Source organism: Cygnus atratus, chromosome 8, assembly GCF_013377495.2.
Source record: "Cygnus atratus isolate AKBS03 ecotype Queensland, Australia chromosome 8, CAtr_DNAZoo_HiC_assembly, whole genome shotgun sequence".
NCBI lineage: Eukaryota > Metazoa > Chordata > Aves > Anseriformes > Anatidae > Cygnus > Cygnus atratus.
Window position 1 is genome coordinate 17725887 of NC_066369.1, and position 12262 is coordinate 17738148.

The window sequence follows — 12262 nt, forward strand, 5'->3', positions numbered from 1 at the left end:
TGGTACACACAGCTGGGCTTCACAGGCAAAAGAAATCTTGGTATCAGAGAGCACACGGATGTTAAGAAAGGTTGCAGGTTTTGTACAACAGACAGTTTTCCAATTGTAACTCAGCTGCTTCCCATTGGTTTTTAAAATACCACATGGGTCTAGTCCTCCTCTTAAACCTAATTTTAAAGATCACTGGAGATGGAGCAGCAGGACCAAGAAAGGTGAAGCTTGCTGCTATGCCTGGAGACTCCAGTGCAAAGATGAAGTCATTCTAGCATCAAGTGAAAGACAGGATCAAAAAGAAACATTAGTAGCTGTAAAGGATGTGCCTCAGGCTCGCTCCAGACTGCGTGACAAAGCAGGGAGGACAAGTCCCTCGCTCTGGGGAAGCTCCTGGGTGCAGCTCTGTGTTGCCGTTTAACCTGTGAGCGTGCCGCAGGTGGCGCAGAGACCTGCCTTCATCCCACTCAGCCTCAAACCGAGCCTCGTGCTTCAGCAGTGTGCTTGTGCTTTGTCTGTAAAGTGACTGGACAGTGCGAATGGGCTAGAGGAAGAGGTACCTGCAAAGAGCACATCAGATCTTTGGTAAGATGCCGACCCCGGTGCATCCCGTACGTCCCTACGTCAGCTGCCTGGCAGTCCCTGCAGACCAGCCTGCTCTGCCTGCGCTTCGGGGCTGGTGGGGCGACACAGGTGCCACATGTCTGAGTCATGGAAAATGAGCAACAAAAGTGGGCTTAGGTGGACTGTGGCTGCCCCTTCCCTTATTCCCTGAAGTCAGCACTGCTCTTACGAAGGCCCGACAGCCGTGCAACGTGCTGCAATTGCTCTGAGACTGCTTTCCCGGCTGTGACAGGCGTGGCTGGGGCGCCCAAGTCGCAGTGCTGCCAGCATTGCCACTGTTGGTGCATGGTGCTGCAGGACAGCTACTGTGTCACCTATTTTAGCTTCCCGTGTTTCGTCTAGAAATGCTTAATGTATCGTGTTAAAAAGGTAAAGGACATCCAAAAATCAGCGCTGTCTAACAGGCCCTCGCTGCATCTTCCACATGTTAATGCGCTGGTTAACCACAGCGAGGAGGTTTCGCTGAGCACGGAGGTGCTGCTGTGCGGGACCCGAGTTTGCACGTTCCTGTGGATGAGGCAATATTCACGTTGATATTTTGCCAGGTGTAGTCATAAGCTTTGGTGAGCTGTTGGTTGTGTGTGGGCGCTTCTTTTGGATTACAGGGCACCAAGACAACGGTGCTTGAACATAATGCGCGTTAACCCCTCTTACGGGTGGCCAAAGACATGACACTGTGGGAGCAGCTTCTGCACGCAGCATCCTTAGCAGCCCTCATGGGACAGAAGAAACACGGGAAAGCTGAACTCCCCGGTTCTGTTACGGACACCAGTCAGTGGGAAAAGGGCTGGGGCAGCCCTGGGTTTCCTGCCACGCACACGGCCTCGCAGCGAGCAGCCGCATGGACAACAGGCAGAAATGAGAGATGCACAGAGGCACACCGAAATGACAGGTCTTGCAGTTCTCTAGTGTGGTAGCTTAGAAATGCAGAGGGAACTAGTTCTCAGGAAAGCTGGAAAACTATAGAGAAAATGGACACTTAATGATTTCAGTCTTTTTCTCTGACTGAAGGGAGGTTGACACAAGGACACAAGGGGCTCTGCTGTCCATCTTGCTCTTGGTGTGTTAAAGAGCTTTGATTTTTATTAAAGATACGCATTTCAGGTAGGGTTTGAGTTGTGTTTGTTTTTTGTGGTTTTGTTTTGTTTTTTTTTTAAGTTTTTTAGTGATACAGACAAAGTCTGATCTAAACACCTTTTTCTTACACAGGTTGAAGCCATGAAGAGAGTACTAGAAAGTCTTAACCTCAATATAGTAGAGATGGTCGATGAAAACGCGACCTTGGATGGCGGAGACGTCTTATTTACAGGTACAGTGGTAGTAAATTTGCTGTTTAAATATTCCAGCTGCCTAGAAGACAGCATGTTATCTGTTGTCTGCATAACAAAATGTTGTTCACGTGGCTTGTTAAATCAGTTGTTTGCTAAATGACACACAGGTAGCTGAGAGATTAATTTTCAGTGCAACCCTCAATGTCCTGCCTAATGTCTGAGTAAATGAAGTAGCAGTACACACAGTACAAAGAGCAGTACTGTGCATACAAATCTTATTTTAGCTTGTAAAATGCCAATAAGAAAAATGCTTTCAATAGTCAGCTGCCTGCAGTTGTTTCATATTTCTTATTACAAGCAGCTATGCTCACACAGACTCATTTTCAGGAATTGTGAGAGCTTGATGCAGACAATTGTCACTGGTTCAACGAATCAAATGCAAAAAGTGCATTTTAGTTTATGCAGAAAGTGGCGGAGTTGCCTGCCAGATGTCATGTGCTAGACAACTTATATGCATGGTTGACTTCAAGGATGAAGATCCTGACAGTGTTTTTTGTGTCATTAAGCCCATTAGGCATTTTCTCACATCAGCTGCGTGTACGCTTGCTCCCCACCTGCGCTGAATGAGCCTGTTCATTTTGATCAGCATCACAGCAGACTGGCTGCTTGCCTTAGCTCAGAGAGGGGAAGGAAGGGTCTCAGAAGAGGCAGGCCAAGAAGGAAGGCCTTTCTAATGCAGTGCAGATCCAGCACCGATTGATTTCCTCTGGAGCTTGAGGGTGCCAGCATCTGCAGAGCTGCCTTGAGACCAGAGGAAATCTCAAAGGGAGGGGGAAATGGTCAATCAGCACTGTACTAATCCAGCCCAGCTGCTCTCTTTCCTGAGTCAATGACCATTGCAGGGCTTTAGGAGAGGAAGCTATTTATGCTTCTAGCAAAACACATCTTCTGGAAAAAGATAATTGCTTTAAATTATCAGCTCACGATTGCAGGTTGCATACGTTTAAGCTGAATTTTCAGTTTTACTATTCAAGTTAAGAAGAGAAAGATAGGAACTTATATTAAAGATTGCCTCAAAATGTCTCTAAAGTTGGCCTGGTTTTGAAATCTGCTTGTTTGACAGAAGAGCTGATGTGATTTTTTTTTTCAGCTTAACAAAAAAAACTGTAATTGTTTTGTCCTTCATTTTTTCATTCCAGGCAGAGAATTTTTTGTGGGTCTTTCCAAGCGGACAAATCAACGTGGTGCAGAAATTCTGGCTGACACGTTTAAGGTTTGTAAATTCATTCATGCCACAGGAAATACAAACTATCATCCGCTGGATCAGTTGAAAAATTATACTGGGCAAGACACTTGTCATACTCTTAAGTGCTTTGTTTAGAATTTCTTTTTAAAAAATGCAGAAGTTAATGAAAAGGTTTGAATGTCCTTTAAAGAGAGAGATGATGAAGTTAGCTCTGAAGTGTGGGATCACTGCATAAAAGTAATTTGGAGAGTGGGAAGCTGTTATTATCTGAGAGCATATTGACATGTTCTTAATGTTCTCATGTATCAGCACCGTGTTCTTAATGCTCGTCCCTGGAGAGTTTTTATGTACATACTGTTTAATTACGCATTCTAATGCATTGCTTTACAGTTGCAACAATAGTATTATGAAGCATGTTCTGGATTTTACTCCAGTGCATAAGACACGCTGGTCCAGAGGGGTATGTTGTACTTAAACAGTTGACAATGTGCCCTGGGATATGTTGCTATTGTTAATTTGCAGAGAGTACAATTAATTATGGAATGTCTCAATATAATTATGGAAACAGGACAAATTAAAAATAATTATAGCAACCATTCTTTGATCCCATACAGGATTATGCTGTCTCCACAGTCCCTGTTCATGATTCTTTGCACCTGAAGAGTTTTTGCAGCATGGCTGGACCAAACCTGATTGCTATTGGATCAAGTGAAGCTGCACAGAAAGCCCTCAAGGTAAAGCACGTAAGAAAATTTTCTTTAACCAGCAGACTTGGTTTGTTTGTTTTTAATCACTGCTCAAGGTTGCTGGAATTTTAAAATAGATATAGATCAGTGAAATAGGAAATCAGTACATGTTTATATCAGGTAAGAGAACAGTGACATTAATTTAGCTTAAGCTATCTACATTAATTTATAAAATGGAATACACAGGTTATTATTTACAGTTTTGTTGATTGAATGTGACAGGTTGGTGATAGGAGGGAGGAAAGAGATACTATCAAGGCAGTAGGAGATGCTTGAGCAACCTGGTCTAGTGGAAGGTGTCCCTGCCTGTGGCTGGGGGTTGGAACTGGAGCTTTAAGGTTCCACCCAACTCAAACCATTCTGTGATTCTGTATTTACTTCAGATGTTGCTGTGAGAACATGTGGCTTTTAAAATTGCCAGAAGAGAAGTAAAAGGTTTGGCTTGAAGGAGGAGGGAAAGGGGCATGGTCCCTGTTGTAAAGGTGGCCTGTGTGTACATTTTTTCAGTGTAGGATTTCTGGATAAAATCAGTACGTAACTCCAGCCACAGGGACTTGGGTGCAGGACTCCCCATCCCTCCATCAGGTGGCTGCAGAGTCAGGTTCCTTTCTGCTCACTTTTTCCTCTCTGCTCACATCAGGCTTTTGTAGCAGGATGGCTTCAGCAGAAAGGGAGTTGTCATCCGAGCCTTGCCATTCATGGAGTCTCTGAACACTTCCCTTTAAAGGAGGAGGGGTGGGTTTGAGCCTTCAAGGGGGCCTTGTGAATCTGGGTCTCTTTGCTGGCAGACTTGCTTACCTGTTAGGTTTTGCCAAAGCCTCCTTGATGCAATGTGATCACTAATGCATGGAGGAAGCCAGCTACAGATGGGGAAGGGTGGAGATAGCTCTACTTAACTATAGTGAGAAAGCCCTCTGAAGTCCTTTCAGTTTAAATGCAGCTTCTCTCTCTTGCTCTGATTATAAAGCATAAATTATTTGAAGGAACAGCACTGCTATGGGTGCCCATGGCTACTGATCTGTATCTGCTACATGCAGTACATTTACTATGGATGTAATAAATAACTCTGAAATCTTGTTCCGAAAGAGCTTTGGAACCCGTCCTGCATGTCTTGAACGCCTTCTTGGCTTCAGCAAGCTAGTGACACCAACTTTAAAACGTGACACTGACTTAAAAATGTCCTTAATTGTCTGCAAGATGGAGGCCTGTTCTCATTCTTAGCGCCATGCAGAGATATTTCCTTGCACATTTGCTCTTCAGGTTTATATAGATCCTCTTCGTGGGCATAATCCCAAGACTTTACATTTCCCAACAGGATCATTTATTCTATCAGAGCTCAGCAGAGATTTGTTGTTTGTTTGTTTCTTTTCCATCTTGTGATAGTTCAAGATTTAAAATGTCTCGGTGCCCAGCTGATATAAAACCAATGTTTCAAATCTGCTCAGGATCTCCCCTGCTGGACGCTGCTTGAATTATGGAGGGGAAAATGCAATCCTGGCTGCCTTAGATTTGTAGCCTGACAGCCATGGAGGGAATAGGGTAGCACCCTAACTGCTTTGATGAGCATAAGCTTAGGGGAGCTGTGAAACAGGAGGATGGTCCCTTGGTTTCCTACACAGCTCAGAGTGGCTGTAAGTCTGCTCGTTCATTTAAATGACCTCAGGAAGTTACTGTCTCATTAGAAATCACTGCGTGCAGCTCTAGGAGTGTGTTCCCAGCCACATCGCCCTCTGCTCTCCCCTGAGGAACTTATGACAAATGGCTTTGGTTGAAAAGGTCTGATGTTCCTGATGCCGTGAGATTGATTTAGTCTGGGATGGAAAGTGCCCTGTGTCTTTCCCAGTGAAATATGCACTATCCCAAATATTCAGGCTCAGACTCAAAATGCCTCGTGAGCTGCAGCCTGATGAAGTTTGCAGATATCCAGACAACCATACTCTTGTGTGGAGTGTTTATAAACATGAGCAAAATTCAAGTACAATACTGGTACTCAGAGCTGCAATTTGAACTTGAGCCAGGACTAATCTGAGAACTCATCAGTGTGATTAAAGCCTTTTGCACAGCTCGGCTAATCGTGTTGCAGTGCATAACTTCAGCTATTGTAGCCAAACATATTTTTTGTATAAGCTGATTAAATGATGCTGATAACTAGCCGTCAAATAGAGCAGATACCACCATTAATCAAGGCGCAGTGAAAAGCGGATACGTTTTGAAGAGAGCACCCTAAATAACAGGGTAACCTAGCAGTTTGTTGTTTAAAAGAAAATCAATTATGTCAGTTTTCAGTGTATTTCTGTGCATCAGAGACTGAGCAGCATGTTCACGTGTGTGTAAGGGTTATATTTGCTCACACTCTGTGAGCTGGGTTTCTCTTCAAAGAAATTATATGAAAAGAAGTGAGTAAAGCATCTCCCTCAGAAATGATAGGAATGGTCGTGCTGCATATCCCCAGCTTTGTCTAATGTTTGAATTCTTGCTTTTTGACCTAAGTGATTTTTGTATTTATTCGCTTCCCTCTGAAGAAAAAAATAATCAGTTGGTAATCAGTGTCTCACACCCTGGTGGAAATAAAACTGCCTTAGGATCTCTATGAGGTGCTGATCCTCGGAATTAAAAGCTGCTGCCTGACTTTGGGCTGATTGATGGAGCAATAGCAGTGCCTGTCCGCCTCTCCTCGCAGCCTCTGCGGCCGTGCAGTCCCCTGAGCTCCTAGCAAGTCAGTGCCTGTGGCAGCCCTGAGTGCTGCTCCTTTAGCTGGATGGCTCCTTGTGTTAAGCCTCGGCTTTGTCGTTGCCATTCTTCATGTCTGCTCTGGAAATGCTCTTGTACAAGATGATGATGTTTCTGAGCACCTGTGGTAGTCCAGTTGGTTTTGTTCTGTAGGGTGTCTTGGTGGGCAGCAAGTGAGCTGCTGTCATGCTGAGTCATGCTAGACTAACATTTTATATTTAAAATTGGAATTTTTTTTCTACTAGCAGTCTTGTTTGAAAGACAGCAGTTTTTCTTGATTGTTCTTGCTGGTGCTACTCATGTATCCATATGATTCCATAAAAATAGAAAAAGAAATGACATCTGGTGCTCAAGTCTGGCAGAGTGCTGTTTATCATGAGTGTAACGGAGAGCACTGCAAGTGAACTATAAAATGAGTGTACAGGTTTTAGGACTAGAGAGCACATGCTAGAAGCAGATAATAAATCAGAAGTGACATTTTAACCATGAAATCCACTTCAGACTCTGGCAAGTACAGAATATTTATTTGGGCTGCAGCTGAAAAGAGACGCTTAAGGAAACTGGGTGAAAGAGAGAGACAAATTAACTACAGAAACTACCGTGGCCTGTCCTGATTTCACATCTGAAATGTTAACTTCCCTCTGCTGCTTGCGCCATGCATTTAGTTCCTTCTTGCAGTTAACCCCGTTCATAATTCTGTCACTGAATGTTTGCCGTGGTTGTTGGGCAGATAAAGCCTGGGGCGATTTTTTTTCTGTTCCCTCGGTGAGGCCAGGAGTTCTCCAAACGTGCCACCTTTGGGCTCTGATCCTGCGTTGCTGGAGGCTCTGGCTGGGGCCCTGACCATAAGCGTGAGGAATCCGTGTCCGGGCTGGTGCCAGGCAGTGCTGCTGGTGCACGCTCTGCTCCCCGCTGTCGGCACCCAGGGGCGCAGTGGGGGCTCTGTCTGGAACAGCAGAGGAGCGGGAGCCAGCCTGGGGCCCAGTCAGGTCCAGTTTCAGCAGCGAAGGCAAACGCTAGGATTGCAATGGATCAGTGCCCCAGTGTGTGCTGACACTCCTGTCTGTGCTCTCTCCGTATGCTAAGTCCTGAAAATTCTCCTGCTGGGAGGTGAGGTTGCCCTTTGCCAAGCGCGAGGCAGCGTGGCCGGGCAATGTCTGGGCTGTGAGCGGTATGGCCAGGTGACAAGGCACAGCAGTGAGCACGGCCAGGCTCACCTCCGCTCGCTTCCCCCGGCAGAGCTGCCTGTGTGGGACCCAGTGTGCTGGAGACACCTGCATGTGGAGCTGCTCCCTGGTGCCCCAGCCTCACTAGTCAATGAGATTTCTTTATGATCAGGAGAGTATCAGAGTAGGTACAGTACTGGAGTACTCTGACTTCAGTAAATACCTGTCTTTTTTTCTCCCTTTGAATAAAAGATTGGACTTTATTGCTTTGCCTAGTTATCAACTCTTCCGTTCAGTGTCTTCTGTGGGGAGTGGAGCTGTTCGTTCATCTCCTGGAGCGTTCCCTGGAGGACGCTATTACAAATGCAGCCCCTCTGATTTGACAGAGGTCAAGGAAGTTGTATGAAAACCACATCGTAAGCACACAGTAGAAAGAAATCTCTTTTGGGCAGCTAGGCCAACTAGTCTGTATCCAAAGCTACGATCACAGCCATGCTTTTAAAGACTTGGGCACAAGAAGTTTTTATAGCATTGGCAGAGTTGCCCCCATCCCTGTGATTAAATGCCTTTTTTTCTTACTCTGTCTTGGGTAACTCAAGTCCCTGCAGCGTGTGCCAGCTTTAAGAAGCAGAATGCTGTTTGCATGCACTACATCAGGGATGTAGTGCCTGCATAAAAGCTTTGGACTTCCCAGCTCAGCCACAGAAGCGTCTCCAGAATGGGCACCTAGAAGAAAAGGTCATATATCCCGTGTGCTTACAAAGCAGCCCGTATTCCCTGGGCAATACTAAAAGGCTCATCCAGAGCTGCTCCTGCTATTGTCTGTGCAGTGGCTTTCTTTGCTAGTAATGCAGAAGTTTGCATGAGCACATTATCTCTTATTCCTTAAGAATTCATCATTTGTGCCTCTGCTTATTCCCTGCATGAAGTCATAATCCTCTATTTACGATATCACAAAGGGTTGCTGTGGAAATGATTACTAATATTAATAACCCAAGGAGGATGACTTCAGGTAGGGAATTAGCAGAAAGTGCAGATGAATCCTGACTTGTATAATGCAGCAGCAAAGAAGTTAGTGAAATCCAGAGAACAATTGACAACCTGCTCCTTAAAATAATTTAAAAAAAAAAAAAAAAAAGTCATGTGCTCTCAGCCTTATAGGTAGGAAAATTAGTCAATTTATACGATTCTGTGCACTTTCCTTTAGCTCATATTTGCTTGCTCTGGATCAGGTCCTGTGAGACATTGCATGCTTTCAGCTCCTGATTTTCCATTACTTCATGAATTAAGGGTGTATGGCGTCTCAGAGGACACAGGTCTTCACCGGTACCGGATGACCTGCTGTTTTAAAAAGGCAACTACTTGTGCTTTTCTTTTAATTAAGGTTGGATGTTGTAATGAATCTGCTGCGCTGAACTGAGTGTCAGTGTTGTTCAATTTGTATATAGGCAGGAGAACTGAGTCTTTTGTAAGATACAGACTCAGAAGCGTATTTATAGAATAACGTGTTGTATTTGGTGTTGGTTTGTTTTGTTGCTGTTTTTTTTGGTTTGTGTTTTGTTTTTATAAAAGGCGAGGCAAGTGTCACTTTACGTATGCGTTTGTCATCACCAGGAGCTGGGTCAGAGGCTGACAGACGATGTCATTTGACTTGCGTAAATGAGGACTCGCATTCCTATGCCTTATTTTTCCTTTGCCTGCTCTCTCCCTGGGTTCCTGTCCCAAACGACAGGATGTTTGTCCTGCAGGCGTCTGTCTGAGAGCAACAGCAAAGGCTAGCTGCTTCCTCTTCCCTACCTCAGGACACAGCGGCCCTGAGGCGCTGCCGCGGGCAGGGGCCGGGGTGACTGCGCCGCGAGGCGCTGTGAGGGGCCGCGAGGCGTTGTGAGGGGCAGGGCGGTGCCACGGGTGTGAGGTGAAGGAAAGGGTGGCCTGAGCCAGGCCACGCCGTGGGCCGGGGTGGGAGAGGTGTCTTAGAGAACTCGGCGTTCTGGAAAAGATGACTGGGAGGGCGCAGGAGGGAGGAAAGGGCCCAAAGCCCAGCTGCCAAGAACATGTGGGGGCAGGCGGAGATTAAAGCCGCACGCTGGCTGCGTGCCCACTGCAGACTGGGTGCCGTGGCCGTGGCTGACTGGGGGCATGGCTGGTTTGGATGAGGTGTGGTGTGCGTTTGTTCTGTTGTACTCGTGGGATCCTGTGCTTGCATCTGCAGGGTTTATTTTTATATTGTATTAAGTATATTATTATCTCTAGGGAGATGTATGTGTTCCTGACAAAAAAACCCAGATCATTCCTAGTGTGATCTGCACTGCCCAGACTGGCTGTGCTGTCCCATTCCTACCATCGTCCCTTTGGCCCCTCCACCTTCCTGGGGTGATGCTCCTGACAGATCCTGGCATTTGAACAGAGCACTGGCTCCAACAGCTCCTCTCTCCTGTCCATCTGGTCACAGTCGCTGTTGTCACTGCTGCATTCAAGGAAGCTCTCAGAAAACATCGCATGACATGGTGCATGTGTAGGCTGGGTGCCGGCACCCAGGCGAGTAACACCGCAGCATGGCTCCCCAGCCCCATTCTCCTGTTGAACCCCAAGGTTGCTGCTTTCTTGCTCCAGTGTCAATTATTTCTTCCAAATGTGATGAAGCGAACTTAAAAGGCAGAGACAGGGCAATAAAACAGTGAATGAAATTCAATGTAGATGAATGTAAAGTGATGGGGCTGGGAGAATGGTAATGTGAACTTCATGTATGAAATAATGTGCTCTGACTGGTCATTACCACAGAAATAAGATCTGATCAAGAAATTGAGATTGTCATCTGAGCTGAAAGACAAATGGAGAACATCATTACGCCACCAGTTAAAGCTGTGGTACGTCTGTGTGTTGGCTGTTACATGCCTTTTGCGTGCACCATACCTTCATTAAAAGAAAAAAAAAGCAGAACTGGAAAGACTTGGAAAAGGGTAATAGATGGACAGATACCCAGAATCTTGCATAAAGAGACAAATTAAGCAAGCTGTGACTATTACCTGGAAAAGAGACAGCTAAGAGGGGATGATAGATGCCTGTAAAACCAGGAATGGTGTGGAAAAGGAGGCTGGGAATCAATTGTTCTTTGTCTCTTCTGGTGCAAAAAACAGAGTAACTCTAAGGGCAAGGAGCTTCATCTTGCTTCCTCAGAGTTATTTTCCTGGTAGTGAGCAATGATTTATATTCCTAGACAAGTAGTTCTTCCTCCAAGCAGAAGAGAAGCGTGCTGTGCTTCCAGACTGCCCAGCCAAGTGAGGGAGATGTTACTGCCTATTGCTGGGTTACTCTTCTCTTCAGCATTGGTCACCCTGCACCCCAAAAAGCACCCAATTTGCACCCCAGTTGTCATCATTGCAGACAAAGACTTGATGTAGCTTAATCTCTTCTCACAGCTTTCAATCTCTTGGGTTAAAATCTCCCAGTTTGCTCTGTACCCCAGGCCAAATGTTTCTTATGCTTCAGTGTAAAACAGGCAAAACTTTGATATGCTTGGAAAGAATGAGGAGAAGAGGGATGGAAAAAATATCATAAATAGTTTTTTTATAAGAATACCGTGACTAGAAGGGTTTAGGAAAGGTAACTGGATGGAATGTAGAAGGGGAATGATCCTGTGGGTATGGAGTTACATGCAGTTGAATTGGGCTTAGGTTTGTGGGTTTTTTTTCTCTTAAATGGTAAGGGCTAGGGAAGGAGGGCTAATTAAAACTAAAATCAGAGCCTGAAAATTGACAGGTTTTTTTTTCTGTCAATGTGATGCAGGCATTCTTACATACAGTGTTTGCTGTCATGTTGGAAGAAGAACAGTTGCTGTGTGTTTGTCTTTGCTTATGGGGTGCTGGAGGTAAAAAGGCGTGGGGCTGGTCACTGCCTCTCATAGCTACCAGCATGTGAGCAGGTCCCAGATGGCAGCAGGGCTCCAGCTGGGGCCTTCCTCCTAGAGGGACAAAGTGTCTGGGCCTGGCCTGCCTTAAATGTGCATGTGGTCATCTCAGCTCAGCTAGCGATAATAGGCCCTGAACACATACGCATTTTTCCTTCATGCATAATGCTGCTTCATATTTAGGATTATTTAGCTTATCCATTACCTCAGTTGTCTGAGGACACACTGTAAAAACTATAGAAAAGGCATTTTAGGCTATGCGAGTGACTTCAACATAAGGAAAGCATGACTAAGGGCTGAGAGAATGTGCAATGAAAATTACCCTCTCTGGGCTGAAGAAAATTCCCAGAAAAACTAGGCATGCGGGAAATGCCTGACTGTTAACATAGCTGGTCATATGTTTGTGGGCAGAAAGCCAGCCCAAATGCATTGTGCAAGGGCTATAGTCTCTGTAAACTAGCCATTTCCAAAAAACAAAATACATATTTTGGGGGTATATCTGATAGAAAATATGATCAAAGAACCTTGCTTTTATCTTTTTCTCTGCCTTGTAGTCCTGTCTGGTCAGGTGCACGTGCTCA

The 12262-nt window shown here is 45.4% G+C and overlaps 1 protein-coding gene across 2 annotated transcripts in view; it reads left to right on the forward strand.

Moving 5' to 3' along the window:
• The window catches only part of DDAH1 (dimethylarginine dimethylaminohydrolase 1), a 92014-nt gene that overhangs the window by 72091 nt on the left and 7661 nt on the right, over window positions 1-12262 (forward strand). For both annotated transcript variants that reach the window (XM_035537200.2, XM_035537199.2), the window contains exons 2-4: window positions 1825-1924; window positions 3086-3159; window positions 3747-3866. In XM_035537200.2, coding sequence (XP_035393093.1) covers window positions 1834-1924; window positions 3086-3159; window positions 3747-3866 — 285 coding nt within the window. In that variant the 5' untranslated portion in view covers window positions 1825-1833. The remainder of the gene's footprint in view (window positions 1-1824; window positions 1925-3085; window positions 3160-3746; window positions 3867-12262) is intronic.